General features: G+C 38.2%; 1 protein-coding gene across 1 annotated transcript in view; it reads right to left on the bottom strand.

The window, feature by feature from the left end:
- The window catches only part of ME1 (malic enzyme 1), a 202,029-nt gene that overhangs the window by 133,090 nt on the left and 48,480 nt on the right, over window positions 1–20,459 (bottom strand). The window contains exon 3 of the mRNA XM_054195416.1: window positions 19,326–19,475. Coding sequence (XP_054051391.1) covers window positions 19,326–19,475 — 150 coding nt within the window. The remainder of the gene's footprint in view (window positions 1–19,325; window positions 19,476–20,459) is intronic.

Genomic DNA, 20,459 nt, shown 5'->3' with positions numbered 1-20,459 from the left:
TTGTGCTTCAAGGAAATAATGTTCCACCAGCAATGTATTTCGCTATTTTCTATTAAAGCATAGTTTAGAAAAATGTGTCACAGTAACAGAATAATCCTTTCTTTCCTCTTATAACAATAATGGGAGGCAATCTAACATGTCTCAGAAAATGCCAAACATTTTTTAATGAAAAAAAGTTCAAACTTTTCTCACAACCCTACATATTCAAAACTGTTACTTGAATTTATGAACTGTACATAGAATTATAATAGAGGTGACTTCACTTTCCCAGGCAGCCTAAATCAACAAGCTTAAAAATAATAATAATAAAAAATCTCAGGGACCAGCCTCAGCTAATTTCTGAGCCTAGACTTTCTTAAACTCCTGCTCTTTGCAAGAACGAGGTCAACTAATTCCATAGTCCCTGTTGCAATTCACTCCTATTTTTGTTAAAATTATACAAAGCGGTACAATACAAAAATTGTGTGAGAAACTCAGAGTACCTATATACTCCAGAAGAACAGTCTGCTCTTTTTTTCACCAAGAAATAATAACATTTGCCATTGTAACTGTTCAATATGGTCTCCTGTCATCATATAAAATGCCCACACCTTGTGTTTTCCTCCCAGCAAACTTAGTTGCCAAAATGTCACAACCCAGTTGGACTGGATGCATTTTCAAATACAGCCAGGGCTGCCCCGAGACCCACCGTCAGGTCTCAGCACATCCCCTCTCCCACCCCATGTGGGATTGGGGAGGTGGGGAACCAGGGGCTGCGGTTCATTAACTTGCAAGACGGCAGCTGTAACACTCCTGATCCATCTCCAGGAAGCAGGCAAATCACACAGACATCGTCCAATCAGCCCTTCTGTACCTGAAACAGGCTCCAGAGCTCGCATACATCATGTATTTTATAAATGGTAACCCAACAGAGCAGGTAAGAGTAAAAAAAGGGAGAAGTTGCCCATAGCAGTACAGACTGAAGGCAAATGAAAAAGAGAAAAAAACTGCATATGGGTGCTATCCTATTACCTTTCTCCAATGAGTCTGGACTCTCACACCCTCTGAGAGCCTGATCCTTGCTACCAAAGCATGTAATCTCTACAATGGTACCCTGAGTGCACACAGACTTTCGCAAAAGGAACCTTTTTTGATTGAAAAATTTTGCTTTCACTTTGTCAGAATGCAAACTGGGTCAGCTCAGGCTCCAGAACTGGGCAAAGAAGCCAGACCTTTGTACAATAAAAAGCAACCCGATGAAGTAATTCCTCAACTGCTCTCATTCAAAACAAACAAAAAAAAATTACATTTTTTAAATAATCTGAGTAAAACATTACAAGGTTTACACAGCAAAACTTTAAAACCAATTTTACATGGTACATAAAGCAATTATAGCTTGTCGCTTTGCTAATAATCCCAAAGTCTCTACTTCATTTTGGAAACCATAACATCCACCTCAAACTATTCCAGATGAAAATTAAGAATACTTCATAGGAAAAACAACACTTCATGGACTTTGTCATCACAGACTTTTTGAATCAATTATATAAGATACTCATTATTGTATGTCTAGATAACACTGCTTTTTAATTAGCGCCTCACCTCCTTTACTTACAAAAGCAAACAGCACAGCACTTTGTGATCTAAATATTCAGACTGTAACGATGCATCCTTTTCACACAGCAGCAGAGTAGATCAAATCGTATCTTCTTTATATTCACTTCTTAAAACATGAATTTGTTGATTTTACTATATTCCTAAAGTATCGTTCATCTAGACAACCAGTTGTTATGTATTGTTGCTTAACCACATAATGGCAATTCAATGGGATGTGTTTGTTTGAAAAAGAAGAGGCAGACTTTGAGAAATACTGTGTTTTAAAAGCCAGAGCTGTTTTGCTCCAGAAGCTACTTAAATTCTTCTGACAGTTGCTCAATAAATAACTTAATTACTTACACTCTAATAGACACAAATAGAACTATTTGAAGATTGTGAATGAGAGAATGGTTTACCACAGCCAGACCCATTCATTTTTAGGACAAAAAATAACCCACTGTTCTGCTTCAATAGCTATCATGTTTGTATTATTTTATGCTAATATTAATTGCCAGAAGAACCATCAACATCACCCATGTATCTACTAGGAATCTTACGATGCTAATGATGCATTTTTCAAAAACCTTTAAAATGTTATTTAAACTGTGAAGTACTCAAACAAGTGAGATCACTGTCGTTCTATTTACTTCAACAACTTGTGCTGCCCTGGCTCATTGAAACATGGAATATTTCCAGTAGTTAGACAATAGTGTCCTTTAAGCCAGTTTTCATTGACCTTTAAATCACCATCATTTGCTCTCAATAACCATTAACAAGGACAAAAGTGAAGACCTATTAAAAAGGCTTCTTCTTAGGGCATATCCTACTTAATTTCCACTTTAATTAAGAAGTCACTTCTGAAAAGAGACACTATCTTCCATTTGTAGAGCGGACCTTATCTGCTGCAAAGGAACGAAGGAAACCACCCAATTTATGTCACAGCGATAGAGCAGTTCTTAACGCAAGGAGCTGCAGTGCTAAGAGGTAAGAAGTCAGGAGGCAGGCAGGCTGATGTGAAAGCGTCCAGGTTAAACTTGTCATACAAGATTGCCAGTGAGCATCCAGGCACAGAGCAGAGCTGTTTCACCCACGCTTGAGCTGTTTGCGTACAGCAACATCTTCGAGACCCGCATCCCGAAGGCAGAGAGATCACAGCATCATCAAGGTTGGTTAGGACCTCTGGAGATCAGCCAGTCCAAGCCCCCTCCCCAGGCAGGGTCAGCTAGAGCAGTTACTTTGCCTTGGCTTCCCCTGAGGTAAAAATTTGGCAAAGACCATGAATTTTCCCTAGGAGTGTTAGCAGTAAAAAGAAAATAGCTTGTCTAGCAGAGTTCACTGTTCCTAAAATCAAATGCTTTTTTTGGATTGTGCTACATTTCAAACATACACAGAAACCTATCCCTGCTGTCAGTGGAAACCATATCAGCAGACAGAGATTGAAAATAAATCTCTTGTATTTTAGTACATAAAGGTGGGCATAACACACTGAAAAAGAGCTCAATTTACCACCTGCACATTTTAAGATAAACCCAAACTATTTAATCTTAGGACAAAACCAAACAAGGCTTCGTATTGTAAGCATTACTTCGAGGGAGAGAAGTAACAAAGAGACAGCAAAGAAATTATTGGAGCGATTTTTAAATCTCTATAAAATGGACATTTTCTTCCTCAAAAACTTTTACATTGAATAGAACTGAATATAGGTATAGCATGAGTACTGTGCCCTGCAACTACTAAAATAGTAGACGAGATTAAAAATAATGCCATTTGAATTGAAAAGCAAGCAATTATTCAGACTCATTTACTTCATAGTCTATTCTCCTATCATTCACAGAAATTACATTCAAATCATTTTCTGCTTTAATTTTACTCTAATTTTAATATTTGACTCAGTTATAGACTTCTAATTCAAACAGAAAAAAAAAAGATGGGCTTGAGTTTACTGCCTGCTAGAGCATACAGCGTCTTCCTCGGATTCTCACAGTGAATCCGTGATCTCTCAGAGCATTATCTGAGGGAGAAGCATAACGTCCTGCTAATGCAAAATAATCCATTCTGGATTCCCCTACATCCACACTGGTTTTAATATTCCTGCAAGTTATTTGTTGCACTTATTAATATGTCTGGCTTACACGCGCCTCAACTTGCCATCAGAGTGGGTAAGGGGCAAGCGCAGCGCAGAGAGACCTGCAGGAAAAGAAGCTCCAAGAGAGCAGCAGGAGGCACAAAGGGTTCAAAACCACTTGGGTTTCATTTTAAACAGATGAGTCCATCAAGGCCAACCAAACCACCTAAAGCATAGCCCTGATCTCAGGATCAGGTGCCAGTGGGAAGATCCCAGCAAAGTCCGTATGCATCCACCTTCTGCTCTGCCCCTGTCCCGTTTTTGGGCCTGCAACCACATCCTCCTGCGAGACCCTGGGCTCAGCCTTCCTGGACCTGAGCCTCTGCTGAATGGCCTGGAAACCTATAAAGTATTGCAAAATGGGGTTTTGAGGAAAGAGAAGAGAGTCTGCAAAACTGCACCCTCAGCAAGTTTTTAGACAACACCAAGCTGAGTGTGCAGCTGACACGCCTAAGGGACATAAGAAGGACATGGACCTGTTGGAATGGGTCCAGAGGAGGGCCATGAAGATGAACAGAGGGCTGGAGCACCTTTGCTATGGGGACAGGCTGAGAGTTGGGGTTGTTCAACCTGGAGAAGAGAAGGCTCCAGGGAGACCTTATTGCAGCCTTCCAGTACCTAAAGGGGGACTACAGGAGAGATGGGGACAAACTTTTTAGCAGGGACTGTTGCTATAAAACAAGGTGTAATGGCTGTTAACTGAAAGAGAGTAGCTTAAGACTAGATATAAGGATGAAATGTTTTACAATGAGGGTGCTGAAACACTGGAACAGGTTGCCCAGAGAGGTGCTTTCATCCAGCTGCTCACCTGCTTCTATAATACCCATATCCTGGCCACAAGAAAATAAGAATTCTCAGTTTAATGTGATAAAGAACTGGAATTTTGAGCAAGATGCTTTTAGATATGATGCTTTTAGAGAGCTGTTTGCACAAAGGATGAACACCTGACAGCAAAACATTTGTTATAAAAAGGTGACAGATATAAATTTTCCAGTAAACACTGTGCTACAAGCATCTTCTTTCTACTGTAATCAGCAATGCGGAGACAACAGGCACAGATTACTTCTGATCCTAAACCAAAGGTGTACACCTCTTTACTTGGCATTTAAATGGCATTTGTTAAATGTTCTCTAACTACAAAAACTATTCCGCTTATGCATGACAGTTTATTCTGTTGTTCTGCCCTCATGACCAACAAGCTGAGCTTTGATGGCTACCCAGGAAACACAAGAAGCTTTAAGAGCAGATGAGGAATTTCAGGCCCCACTTAGTGCTTTACAGTAACACAGAGTTTCCCCGCTAACAAGTAATCCTATCACAGAACTGACTTCTCAGGCTAGCAATTTTTTCCTTGTCACATTTAAAGATAAGATTATTGTTCATAAATTTGCATGCAAAATATATAAATCATTTTCTAGTGACAATGTGACTAGTTTTGTATTAAACTTAAATTCCAGTTATTTGGAATATTGCATTAGTCTCACCATAAGAAGCTAGTAATTATAATATTTTCTTTATTGGTATTTTGTGCATTTCCCTTTTGCTCATATTTTAGTGGTTGGGATCACTGAGTAGCCTTATAACATCATTTGACAATTTTTTTATGAAAAAAAAAACTGAAGTAGCTTTAAGGACAATGTTTTACTTAGGCTACACATATCCATAAAAACTTTCTGAAAACCAGAACTAAGCCTGAGTACATTCCAAAACAAACAAAAGTGTTTGACTTATTGAGACAATCCTCTTTAAAAAGCATATAATAACTGAAATCTCATAGGTTAGAGTCTTAGTTAAAATTTGAGTACTTTTAAAACACAGAACTTAAGCTAAAATGTTTTGGAAAATTCAATGACATGTTACAAGAACTAGTCAAAATATAGATTGATTTAGTTTGAACTCCAAAAAAGTGCTGTGGTAGTACGTCCTGGGCATAAGAAGGGTTGGCTGTACATCCATCTCACACCCAATTTTTATTGTTTTCTTTTAGCCTCTTGATTTTAACCAATTCATTACAATTACTGCACCTATATCAAAGCTGCAATAATTTCCGTCACTTTTTGTCCGTATTTTCCATTTTCAAAAATGTAAGCTTTAAAAATAGAAAAATGCAAACAACCTGATCAGTAGCACTACTGCTGCTCTTATTTCCTTTTAAATTTCCAACATGCATGAATGTATAAGATAGACAAAATTTTTAGGACTACCCAACAACAGCTTTTAACATGGGAAAAAGGCTGCAGGTCCAGCTCTCTCTCAGACAGAGAAACTGAGGCATACATGATTATTTCTAATGCTCTGTTACTTAATGTTAACAAAGTTCCAACATATCAGTTCTTCCCTGAAATTCTTCTCATTTGGAACAAGTGAGTATTAAAATTTTACCAGAAAAACCAAGGAAATTTATATTTATATTGTCTGTATAATGTGCATTTAATTATAGGGAATGGAATATATTTGATTTTCTGACTCGATTAAAAATTACTAGAAGCCTTTATCTTAAAATTTGAGAAAAAAAAATATAATAGATAGAACCCCAAGGTAACATTTTAAGCATTAGACATCTGGAACATATCTGGCCCACTGTCATAAAAATTAACCTCATACATTAGAGGCAAATGGTCTTGCACTTTCCCTCCTTTTTATATAAATTCAGTCATGACCCCATGTAAAGTTTTTCATTTCATAAAGTCTGTATTAACATTTTTGGGAAAAATTGCAGCATGCTGTATCAGCTAACACAAATGGCTAATATTATTGCTAGCCTTTACTATAGATCTACTTGAAAAAAAACCAGCACAGGATATGGAACGGATGTAGTAAGGAGTCATGGAAGCAGTCATATGCGGTGATGGAGGTACTCAAAAAGCATCATCTAGCAGTCACAGTAGAATTCTTTCTGAAACAATATTTGTGAGCTTCCTAGGTGTTCGAGGGACTTGAAGGCTCAAGTCCAACATCAAAAAGAGGCACAGGCTTTTCTGAGGACACTGCCATGGAAAGTCTATAGGCAATATATTCATTCATCTTTCAAAGATAACACTTCTTTCACAGTAAAGCTTGAATGCAATGTACTAACCACTCATCTAATGACTGAGGTTACAACCATCCTCAAGAAGAACCTCATTTTAGTGCGTGCACTGGAGTATTTTTACATTCTATGTGAAGTGGCAAACTGAAAACAGAAACAGGTGCATTGCTTGCTGCAAATGGAAATAGGGCAGAATTGAAATCCTTTTAGATATGCTATTTACTTGAGAATCACAAATCCCCCATGCTCATATTCTAGTTATTTCATAGAATGACAGAACGGTTTGGTCAGGATCATGACCTGTGGTCAGGCAGAGGTCAGGATGACAAATGACTCACTAACCTTTCTCTACCCAACTGCAAATTACACTACGTTAATGCTACTCTACAATAGATTTGGTAAAGTTATTATGACCTAGTCTTTTTATGTTTGTTTTAAGTTTATTATAATTCACATTGCTGACCCTTTTTATTGAACAGCGCACATAAAAGAACAGTTGTAAAAGCTATAGAACTTTGCTAAAAAGGATGGATGCCATGCAAGAAATAAAAGGGTTCATTTCTAACCCTAAACTTTTCTCTTGCCTTTTCCAGAAGCCTCATATCAGCAGGGACATATGGCTGTCTCAAAAGCATTGTGTAAAAATCTCCCCAACTAAAAGCATCTAGCTGTAAATAGAGAAACACGAGATACATTGAAAAACACAATCATCCCATTGTTACCCTCTTAAAGGCTGAAAATCTTTATGACTTCTCCGCACTTTCAATTTTCCATTTTAAGGCCTATTTACCCTATCTATTTAGAAAGCTTCTAGACAGAAATAGACAGCAATGATGTTAGAATATCCAAGCTACTGCAAAGTTAGAATGTTTTTGCTGGGGTTCTTCCTTCCTCTTTTGGACTTCACCCAATACAGTTACAGGAATAACTGATTGTTGGGTTTTTTCAAAGCTACTATATCTTGTATTGGAAATGCAACAATGAGACAACGTTGGACTGCTGAGTAATGAGAGTATTTTTTGAACAGAGAAGCTGCTGAATGTGTAAGCAGGGGATTTGGGTGGTGCTGAAGGACGTGCAACAAATGTACAGAAAACGAGAGCTGGAGAAATTCCAGTGCAAGCACACCCCTAAAGGAAAACATGCTCTGGACGTGAGCTGGGATATATACAGAATGAGCTAATAAAGCATTGTAATGTTTCTAAGTCACTGGTGTCTCATCTGAAATACTACTGGGTACCTCGTTTTGCAACATCAGGAGATAGCAATGGGAATTACTGGGGACTTGGAAAAAACTCTGCACTGAGGCAGAGAGCAGGACTCTTCTATCTCTAAGAAGATCTCAATATAAAAAAAACCCGCACTAAATGCTTATCAATCACTGCAACATGCTCACGGTGCCTACCCATGCATCCGTAACTGGTGGTGATACCTACTTGTAAACACATGCAGTAATACCATTTATGTCTTAACCCGTTATGTAAGCCCTTTCCCTTCCACAGCATAGCCATAGGAAGGGAGAAAAAGACACACACCTTTTTCTTGGTACTTCTCAAGCAATGAATTGCAAGTTTAAACAGCGCAAAGAAGGGCAAGAGAATAGCCTGTGAGCGTACACACTTCCCATTGCAAGAACAGCTAACAGCCACAGAAACCACAAGGTAACATATAAGTCTTCTAAAAGGACCTTTTTTTTTTTGTCAGTCTAGAAGGCTAAGCATGCCTGGCACCAAAGGCGTGCACAACAGGCTCAATAAATAAGCTGTGGCTTCTCCTCCCTTCCTGACCTCTTTTCACCAAAACCCAGACCATTTATTCTCATTTATTCTTATAGATAAAGTAGTTTCTAACTTTATAGTTTCTGGCTGTATTTGGCTGCACTGAAAGATTTACCTCACCTCCTGCAGCAAATCTGTTGCATTGCTCTAGAGAGAAGCCTAGGAGTAAACTAACATATACATCACACATAGTGATGTGGTGGCCAGAGTCCTGGAGCAAAATATGGGGCAACTGAGACTGACAGCACAAACTTATTTATTATTACTAAGTATGCTCCTAAACATTAAAATGATCTGTTCTTTCCCTGAAAGCCATTCCAAATGATGAGAGATTGAGACGCTTTGGTGAGAAGTCGACATCGATATACTGAAGACCATTCATGGCAAAAAAGTTCAAGTCTCCAAGACAAGGGATTCAGATCTTAAAACTAAAATTATCACCCACTTTATGCTGGAGCCACCAGTGTCAGTGCTGTGTCTCACTTTACTTTAAGCACTGTCTTAGAGGATCTGACCTTACCAGGATCATCCACAAAGGGATTCACACTCTCTGGATAAGAGAATCTGAAAATTCAAGCTGCTGTTCCAAAGGCTGATGAGACACCTGAAAAAATCTTGGACCATCCCGTTTGCTCGTGTGGCACAAGCTGCCAGTTGTCTGTGTAGTACTAAATGAGTGCTAGGATGGTGCAGAATTCCAGGCCACTGATATGCAAACTATTGTCAATTGCCCAAAGCCCCTCAGTGCAGAAGGGAGGCAACTATATCTATTATTTTGCACAACAGGTAAAGAAGTAACATCCATTTGCAAACATTGCGTGGGATTTGATAGTCTGTCCTTGAAAAGGTGTTGAATGAAGGAAAGTTATGGCTCTCTTATTGAAGCAAGTGACTCTTAAAAGGTTTGCTTCAGGGGCCAAATGGTGTTGACAATTAGGGGGCTGTATAAATCTGTTAGGTTGACAGAGGCTGTTTCATGATGGGAAAATTTTGGTAGATAAATATTGCTTGAGTGGAGCAGGGCAGAGCCAATAAGTAGACCTCTCCTGTTCTGTATTACCTGATACTTTAGTGTTGCTCACAAGTCTTTGGCCAAGTTGAGGTGTGAAAACTAAATAAAATCTCCCTTAAAGTACATTTCATTAAGGAATGTACTACTTCGGGAAATGGGGAAGCTTGTAAGCAGAAGGCAGTATTGTGGGCTGGCATAGAGTCAAAATCTCCCTAAAAATTCAGGAAAAAAGGAAGACATTGAAGAGTGACATGGTTATGTATTGGTACAAGTCCTAATTATTGATATGAAACTATTAACTTGCCAAAAGAATATTGCTATTTTTAAAAGGCAATGATATAGTTTATTTGTTGAAACGGATATAGCCTACCTTTTATGTGGTATTGGCACTAGAGAGAAAAGATTAGTCAGAATAAAGACATTTAACTTGGGATCATGTACTTTCTGTCCAGTTTTCTGCACGTAGATCCACAAGATGACTCTTTTAACAAACCAAACGAGAAGGGTCGAATAAGCACTGCATTAATAACAGTCACACAAACTGTCCTTCCCACGTGGTGAAAAGCCTCAGTAAGAAACGTCTTTGTTTCAGACAACTCTCTCAGTAGGATGCATAGTGAGGAAGATAATCATCATATGCCAAAACCCATAGATGTGTAAGTACCCATTGGCTCAGAGTGCAGATGCCCTTGAAAAGATAAATTTGAGTCCTCCAAATCTGTGGAAGAGGGAAAGCTATCTGCTCTAATGTCACACAAGAGATGGTGGAAAAGTGTAAAAAAATAACAGTACAAACCAAATGAGGACAGGGATTCCCTGCAAATAGCCAGGATGGTGTGAAGGAAGTGGAGAAGGAGACAGACAGGTAGGTATGGCCCGTATGATATTTCTGGCACTCTTGCACAGAAACCACCAAGGATGGTGTTGTAGAAGGGCCCTGAAGCTTGTTAGAAGTCTTCCATAGAAGACTGTGCTAAGAGGGGAAAAAAAAATGACCAAACACTGACTGCTGACAGACATTTTGAGAGAGTCATGTTTTGAGTAGGGATGGCCTCATTTCCTCCTGCTCACAGCCCAGATGTACTCCCTCCAGAAAAAACAGAGCAATGCACCATCAAGAGGTACAAACTCAGGTCTGAAAGCCAGAAATTTCACGCTTGTGATGTGTTTTAGGACAAACCTTCTTTTATAACCATGATGAAAAGCCCCCAGAAGATTACCAGTGCAAGAAATCATCTATGCAGCTTGTGAGTAGGAAAAGGCTAACAATAGGTAAGCTCACACAAGACTAAGTGAAAGAATAGCTCAAAGCATGACTTCTGTAAATACCATCCTTCCACTATTGCTGTAGGTAACACCTACATGCAAGCACCAATTACACACAAAAAATAACACCACATAGAGGCCATTGTATTTCATAATGCTAGGTCAGGACTATATATTCTCAGTTTAGCATAGGCTAATCATTCATGGTTTTATTCTTAGGTGCAAGTTTATTAAAAAGAGAAAAATTCACACTAGTGGAACTTTTTGCCAAAATATTGCCAAAAGCCATAAATTTAACACAATTCAAAAGAGACCAGATGACTACGTATGTATAACCCAAAGAACATCCTCATATTTTCAAAATCAAGATATAACTTTTTTTCATTCAACTGTTTCTTAGATTGATAAATTAGCTTAACATTTACAGAGCACTCTAAGACCACAATGAGACCAACTGACATCTTCTATGCAAGATTCTCACACCTTCCCCTGCAGCAGCATTACTGGCTGCTGACAGACCAAGTTGAATACACCTTGGACACAATCCAGCGTAGTACGTTTCTAGAAGACAGTCTAGGAGAAGAAAGGAATACAACACTCTCGCGCTGTGCCAGTTCTCCCTTTAGCTTTACTAAATTCTCTCTATTAGCTTTACTTTCAAGCTGAGGAAGCAACAGCAGGCTGAGCTAAGTTTTCACTTGATGAAGGTAACAGAGCAGATGAGAATCAAGCCAAACAGTAGAATTACTGGGTGTCACGAGATGTCATAGTGCTTGAACTCAATGGAAAGGCCATACAAAAAACAAGATGAAAAGCTGCCTGGAAAGTGTCAACTGTTGTCATCTTCATAAAAGACAAAAGTGAAAATGACAAACCAACATATATTACAAAAGTGCCTGGTGAGGGGCTGCAACTGCCATCATCGCCAGGCTTTTGAAGTCAACAAGAGAAAGGTTGTCTATAATTAGAAGAAATGCCACAGCTATGCTAATTCTCTGTTGTAATGTTACAGACTAATGTGCCACCTGAGCCATGTTGTTAATACACACAACCTACACCAGAGCCTGTTGGAGAATGGAACTCCAGCAGACTATTTTCAAAGAAGCATTTCGCCATATTTTATGTCTTTATTGCAACACATTTTGATTTCAGAGACCGCCCTAATCATAGAATCATAGAATCATTTAGGTTGGAAAAGACCCTTGGGATCATCAAGTCCAACCATCAACACCACTCTACAAAGTTCTCCCTTACACTATATCCCTTAACACCACATCTAAACGAGTCTTAAACACATTCAGGGATGGTGACTCCACCACCTCCCTGGGAAGCCTATTCCAGTGTCTGACCACTCTTTCTGTGAAGAATTTTTTCCTAATGTCCAGCCTAAACCTACCCTGCTGCAGCTTGAACCCATTCCCTCTTGTTGTATCACTAATTACCTGTGAGAAGAGACCAGCACCAACCTCTCCACAATGTCCTTTCAAGTAGTTGTAGAGAGTGATGAGGTCTCCCCTCAGCCTCCTCTTCCTCAAACTAAACAGTCCCAGCTCCTTCAATCGCTCCTCATAAGATTTATTCTCCAGGCCCTTCACCAGCTTCGTTGCCCTCCTCTGCACTCGCTCCAGCATCTCAATATCTCTCTCATATTGAGGTGCCCAGAACTGGACACAATACTCAAGGTGTGGCCTCACCAGTGCTGAGTACAGGGGGACAATCACCTCCCTCCTTCTGCTGGTCACACTGTTTCTAATACAAGCCAGGATGCCATTGGCTTTCTTGGCCACCTGGGCACACTGCTGGCTCATGTTCAGCCGCTTGTCAATTAGAAGCCCCAGGTCCTTCTCTGCCAGGCAGCTCTCCAGCCACACTTCCCCAGGCCTGTAGCGATGCATGGGGTTGTTGTGGCCCAAGTGCAGGACCCGGCACTTGGCCTTGTTGAAGCTCATACCTTTAGCATTGGCCCATCGGTCCAATCTATCCAAGTCTCTCTGTAGAGCCTCCCTATCCTCATGCAGATCAACACTCCCGCTTACCTTCGTGTCATCTGCAAACTTGCTGATGATACACTCCATGTCCTTATCAAGGTCATCAATAAAGATGTTAAACAGAAATGGTCCCAACACTGAGCCCTGAGGGACACCACTTGTGACCGGCTGCCAGCTGGATTTAACTCCATTGACCACCATTCTTTGGGACCGCCCACCCAGCCAGTGCTTGATCCAGCAGATCGTATGCTCATCCAGGCCATGAGCCGCCTGTTTTTCCATGAGAATTCTATGGGGGACAGTGTCAAATGCTTTTCGAAAGTCTAGGCAGACAATGTCCACAGCCTTTTTCGAAAGTCTAGGCAGACAATGTCCACAGCCTAATGATGAAGGCCTTACAAGAGATTGCTTAAAAAAAAAACCCCATGCTTCCTTTTTTTCACAGCCAGATGAAAATTCTGCATAGTTTTCAGAGAAAAAGTACTAGGAAAAAAGACTGTGAAACTATTGCTTTGTTATATCATTTCATATAATTTTATGTTACACAATAATCAATTTTAACTAAATGGAGGTACTAAGAAAATTATCCATAGTGTCAATCAGATTAATAAAACTCTAAAAATACATACATCTGTTTTGCCTGGCAAAAAACATCTAGAGGCGCTGAAAAAAATCTAAGGGGGCAGTTATACTGGTGAAGAAGTTAGGTGAAATGAATCCAGACCTTCTGGTTTCAAGCAAGAAAATACCATGTATCTGAGGGTGAGACAATCACAAAGAAGCACCAAGAACTGAACTTTCTGGGCTCATGTGATCAAGGAGTACCTGAGAAGTTTTTGGCCTTCTGTAAGCCTAATCTGGTTTCTGAAGAGACGTGGATGTCAAAAGCATCCAATGGAATTAAGGAAAAGAAAAATCTGGACTCCAACAAAAGCCTCATTAAAAAACCCTATGAAATGTACTGCAGGATCAACCGTGTGCTGGCAAATAGACTGCAATTTCTGCTGCCAAGGTCTAATGTTTTGTAAGTTCTGTCCCAGGAAATAAATATTTCCCTATCCTCTAATTCATTTTCTTTATAAAAGAGCGATGCTATCTTGCAGCTGACAATCTCAATACGTAAACATTACTATGTCAACAAAAACAGAACTCACACTTGCAGCACTTGCATTCAATAAAGAGCATCTGAACCATTGTAAATGTAAATACATACAATAAATGTAAATAAATACATTCCCTTTGAGGAATGAGGAAAGAAACCGATCTCAAATTTGTATGTGCCGAGTCAGTCACACACTTCAGTGAGGAGGCAATCTGGCCTAATATCAGCACTTGCAAACTGAGTATTTAGCATGATAAATTGCCTTCTGAAAAGCTGGTAATAAAGACTGTTAATAACATTCCAAGAGTTAGTGTTAATAACATTCCAATTTTATTTTTCAAATACTTGTTAAAAGTCAATTCAAAATGTAACCTTGCTTACACTTGGGGTCAATAAGAAACTTCTAGATATGCCTCGTCATTTGTGAAGAAGGAAAACAAAAAAAACCAAAAAACACCAGAGTTGAAAGAATTATTGCAGAAGAAAACTTCTGTGAGAACACTTTGCTGCACAAGATCTTTGTCTGTATGTGGAAAAAAAAAAAAAGAAAAATAACTTCAAAGCTAAGGCTGGCATACTTTGCCTTTTAAGAGAGCGCACCTGTATCTTCAATATGCAGCATCAGTTTCAATATAGCTGCTTTAAAAATGGTTCCTAGTCTGCTTGACAGCGTGTGACTGCATTGGGAAGTTATTTCAGAGGAACTTTGCCACGCCTGTGTGGCTGCAATAGCTACCAGGGCTTGCTGCCTTCATATTCTGTTTGAAATGGCTTTTCCTTCTAGGAATGGAAATACATAAACAGTCACCTAACATCTTAACAACATCCAAAGTCTTCAGCATAGCAATACTTGGCAATTTTTCCTCCCCTCTCTGAATGCTGAGTTTACACAAGACCCTTAAAACTCCTGGGTGTTCTCTATGTGATGTAAAAAGTTGATTTTGGATTCTTAGAGGAAATTTCCATTGAACTTTCCCATATTTATTCTTTTTGGATGAATACAGCAACTGAAAGAACTGTTATATTTTAGAAATCCATTTATAGAAATGGATTGTTTCTTGGTAAGTCAGCAAAAGTTGTCATATGTATGTACACGCTTTGTGCAACTGAAGAATTTTTTACTTTAGGAATTTATTTTTCAAATGATGGATAGAAACTCTGCACCAAAAAGTGACCTAATATAGAGATTCTCAGATAACACTCTTAATGCTAACACGATCACTGCAATAAAACCACAACTCCATTACATTCCCAGCATAAGCCTTTAAAGCTTTTATCTGTACTGGTCCAAATTCCTTCTCTGACCTACCCTGGAGGAGCCTCTTTCTTCCCTCATCCTCCTTAATGGTCGTGAGGAAGACCAGAGAGAGAAATTATGTTTCTGTAACAATGTGGTGTAGCAGATCTGCTATCAGATCTGTACTGGTTATTCCTAGAATGATGCTCTTACTCATTAAAATGGTGGATTTTAAGCTGAATATTTGCAGTGAGTAATGCAATTTTGGGTTTTCATTTTACAAACAAATGCCAATTATCCAGACAAGCTTCAAACCAGTGAGTCAAGTTACTTTGCAGCTGGTTCTCTTGAGAAATGTTGCTTAATCAGCTGGTCAGCCATGAATGTTTCTTCTATAATTGCAAAATACTGCTTCAGGATGAAAAATATCTCGCCTAAGCCACAGTGTCCTTCTATAACTGTAAGCACATCATGTGAGCCCATATAGTCTTCTAAAAACATGCCAGGGAGTCACAGAAGATGATCTCATTTAATGATCCCATAAGACACCTATTTTTTAACTCTATAAATTAATTTTCATTATTTCTTGCCTGAAGACATATCTTGTGAGCCAGGGTCTTCTAAGTCACTTCACAACGTAAAGAAATCTAACTGAATACAAAAAAACCCCTCACAGATTTAAATTGAATAAAAAGACATTGCCTTGCAACATCCAGTGCGCTAAGTACGATCTGCAGCAATTGGGAAATTTTTAACTTCTTCACCTATATAAAAAAGTTTGTTACTAATAGGATCTTTGTTTAACTATGAAGTACCAAACATTTTCTGAGCTTTGGGAAGATACAGTAACAAAAATGTTCGGAAACAAAAAACATTCTGAAAGGAAAACATTCAATGTTGTCAGTAAAGGCGACATTTCGATAGGAGTCAGCATAAAACAGATACACACAGTTCTTACAGATAAGACCTTTTCTTTTAAGGTATGATGAGATCATACCTTTTTCCTGACTTGTAACAACTGGAAAAAATCAGATAATAAAAAACATGAGGATGTATAGACTGGACTAAATTTTATACCATTTTCTCCTGTTTGTTAAATTAATGTTCTTCCCTGTGCGTTCACCTCATGGAGGGTGCTGTTTATGCAGGATGCTGCTATATAACACTTAATGCTAAATGAGTCACACTCTAGAATATAATTTCAAACCAAATGAAATTGATTGCTTTGCATAGCGGGTTTTGGAATAATTTAGAAGAGGTTTTTCTTAAAAAAAAAAAAGGCAAACACAACAGATCTCTGTATCAGAGCACAGAGGAAGATCACAATGTTATTCCTCAAGCAGCAAAGAGTTTGCCAAAGGGGAAACTCTTTACAGTCCCTTCCTTTGAGACATCTAATGAAGACTGGCATCAGATGGGTGGCGTGGGAAGATGAGAGCAGGTAGTGAGATAACGGGAACGTAGCAATTGGAAATTTTATGGAAAGAGTAAACATCTGACTTGGCCGATGATATTTTGTTCTTAAGAAAAAAATATTTATGAGATCCTTATTAGGCAGAAGAAGATTGTACGTGTTTTTCAGCCATCTTTACTTAAATGTGTCATTAAGACACTTATTTGAAAGTAGTGAGGCAATTCAGCAGGACTAGAAATAAAACAGACTTTTATAAATATCTTACACATCTCCCCAGACAGTCAGTCACGTATATAAAGTGCGCATAGTTGGGAAGCAGCAGACAGATGAATACAGCCAAGGCTGACTTCAGAAGCTCAAGAATAAAACTGAATACCAAAAACCACATCAGTTAAAACATGATTTCATATTGTTTAAAACATATTTCACTCATTAGCAGCTCAGCTGCAGTGAAAAATACAGTGTGAAATACTGAATTATGGAATGTCCTAAAAAGCTATATATTTTTTAAGTTAAATGATAAGGGAAAGAAATTATGCAAGTACTATCAGCTGCCTCAAATTTGCTCATTTTCAATAAGGAAATGAGCACTTTTTTGGAAGGAAAACAGACTTTATTCCAACATTGGTAAAGAAAATCATACTTTTAAGAACATACAAATATGAGGATGTTCAACAAGCACTTGGATCGCCCCTGTCGCTGTTCAGAATAGCTAAATATATCATCAGAATGGAAGCTTGCTATCCATGGGCCAGAATAACAAGGTTTTTAAAGTAGAACAGAGGAAAGTCCGTGGGGAACACAGCAAGTTAGTACAATGTTATTTATATGCACTAGTAGTTTTATGCTGCAGTCATTTGTTGAGTTGAGAAAGTTCAGCTTGCTATTCCAAAGCCTGCACAATGTATGTATTACTGCTATTATGCCTTGATTTTGAAAGCTTTTTATATCATACTTGAAACAAGAAGCAAAACAAAATGTAAGCTTGTGATGACATACATTAATGATTCAAACAAATCCATAAAATTTTAAAGTCTACTCAATTCTTATTACAGGAGAGGTTAAAGAGTGGCTTAGTTACATTGTGGAGAACTGAGTAGTTCTTGATTCCCTGTATATCTGTTCTAACTGCATGTCTCTAGTGTAATTTGTTTCAAGTTAACTATACAGATCCATAAATTTAATCATGGCAGAGCAATGTGAACTACGAGAACTAGGATTTTAGTCTTAATATCTAGAGGAGAAAGATTTAGGGCACCTTTCCAAGTTCACTGCAGATAAAAAATCCACCAAATAAAAGAAAATTAAAAAAAAGGGCAAAAAGTTGAAGTGTTTCCTCTCCCTGTCCCTACCTCCCAAATCAGTTTTTTCCACATCTCTTGAGTGTATTTAGGATCAGACTGAAGAAATCTGAAAGTCTCTAAAGGGGACTGGTGGGATGTTTCAGTTGCTGTTGCAAGCTGTTTCTCACCAGCTGCAGGCTGACACTCAACTGAACTGTCAAATTTAACAGGGTTATTTTTCTCCACAGATGCTCCTAAGGTCTGGGGAGAAAGTGAAAAGTACGTGCACAGGCAGAGGTGCTCCTTGTGCAATATGCTGTACAGCAATGGATATCAAAACAAGGGGCAATGAGACCAGTTTAGGCAAAGACTTAATTTGCAGGCACATTTAGGACTTCCTGGAAGGCCAATAAAATCACCGTGGTGGTAAATACTGAGGGGGAAAAAAGGAGATGACTTCTCTTGCTAGGGAAGGCACCTAAAAGCCACAGATCGTTACACAGGTTTAAGTAAGCATTCTTGAGGTCTTTTTGAACTTCTAAATGTGTATAGAAGTGGGAATTCTTATTTTCTGCAGTTGGCCAGATGGTCCTGACTCATTCTGTCAGTCACAAGGCCAAAATGATTTTTACATTGATAATAACAAAACCTTGAAGCCATAAGTCTTCTCCCTCAAATACCTCCTGCTGAAGAATTTGTGAGCAGTCATTTGTTCCCTTTAGTCTTGCAAGCTTCTTATTTCCGATCAATGCCTTGACTGTAAAAAAACTATTTCTGTTAACAGAGCTATGCACATACAGCTCATTTATCTCTTCCTTTGCCAGAAAATTGTACAGAAGCCTCCAAAGCGTTCCAGTTTGCACTTGAAGGTGCACATGGTTCTTAAACAGCAGCCACCATAAATCTCAAACTCTTTGGGCTGATGTTCAAGGGGCGGAGTGAAACAGAAGCATCTACCCTTCTTTCATACCACTTCTTCAACACTCTATAAATACAGACGCTGTTTACAGAATAAAAGCACTCCAGAAACCAACGTTTGAAACAACAAATTATTAAGCAGTGAAACAGGCGCTTTGATGACTATTGATTATTTTTAAGATGTCAGTAGGTGCAAATATAATGCACCCTTAGTTTATATATTTATTTTTATATACGTATGTATAAAATACCAATAGTATAAATATTTATATAGGTAAAAGTCTATGCTCTTCAGGTTGCTAACAGAAATCTAAGACTAAGGATCCATTCTTCTCTGGTCTTGTAACATGCAGCTAGGATTTCAAAAAAGGCAGTTAATGAGATTAAAAATGTACCCAGGTTTTAATACAATTAAAACAACCATTTGCCCTCCTAATGCAATACAAATTATTGTTTAATGTAGACCAAAAGTGTAGTTTGAATTATCTCAATTATTGCAGTTTTGGCTTACATTCAGCTATGTTAGAAAAGCCCTGCAGAAACCTGCCAAGAGGAAAATAAGATACAATTACTTTTATTTGAAGTATAAACTTACATACCTTGGCCTCCGAAATGCTAAACCATATTGTTGGCAAGCCAGTCCCACAGTGGGAGTATAAACAATAGGCATGAACCTTTCAATGTCAGAAGTCAGCACTTTATAGAAAAGCTTTTCATTTCGATCCTGAAGACTCATTAGTAGAATATATCTGTGGAGAATTACATATAATTAGACAGACATCAAGTGAGCATAGAAAGTAAATTCAGAAATACAAAGGTGTTTATACAATTAATTAAAGCTATGTTTGTTCTACAACAGCCTGTTTCTTGTTGAGAGTAAATTCCTCCTTGTCTTAATAGCACAAATGGTTCAGACACAAAGGATAACTTTGTGAAACCATCACAAAGTTGGCAAACTACATACTCAAGAGGCTAATCCCTCTCAGGTACAAAACACTACGCTGCAATTGAGTATTTGGTCTGTCAGAACCTAAGCCGTATTTATTAGTTGTTCCATCATTAAATAAATCAAGTTTACTCTCTTGCCCAAAAAATGAAATAAAAATGTTAGCTTTTTCTACTCTTGCCTTGATAGAAATTTCTCTTAAATCCAGACTAATACTCCAAGTACCAATACTCCAATACACCTGAATACTGTAGGACAAAGCTTTCAAAAACAAAGCATACACATATGGCCTTTTGTCCCTGAAGCCTATGTTTGTAATGAAATCTGCAATGCTTTAATCTCCTAATGGAAAACAATTTTTGATTGCATTTGAAGAAGTTTTATATTTATTTAAAAAGAAAACCAATAAGAAAAAAAATTATCAGAGAAATGACAGTGAAAAAAAGCTCATGCTTAGCTTAATCTACTTTTGACTACTGTCACTCTAATATTGAATAAATAGATCACTGCTCCAAATCACTCAGCCAAATTTCAATGCTGAGTATGACAGATGATATGAGTCTATAAGTGACTTCAAGTTACACTAGTTCACACAGGTATGACTCTGGTCACTTTCTGAACACTTAATATTTAGGAACTGGATGATCCTAGACCTCACCTCTCTATTCACTAGTTTTAGTTAGGTTAAGGATTACTTTAAAAATTAAGTAGTCTTCTATACCAATAGGCTTACATAAAAACTTTAACTTAATTTATGTATACGATTTATGTAGGTTGTTTTTTTTTC

Source organism: Rissa tridactyla, chromosome 3 (genome assembly GCF_028500815.1).
Source record: "Rissa tridactyla isolate bRisTri1 chromosome 3, bRisTri1.patW.cur.20221130, whole genome shotgun sequence".
Taxonomy (NCBI): domain Eukaryota; kingdom Metazoa; phylum Chordata; class Aves; order Charadriiformes; family Laridae; genus Rissa; species Rissa tridactyla.
The sequence above is the reverse complement of the archived record's forward strand: the minus strand, read 5'-3'. Positions and strand labels throughout refer to the sequence as shown.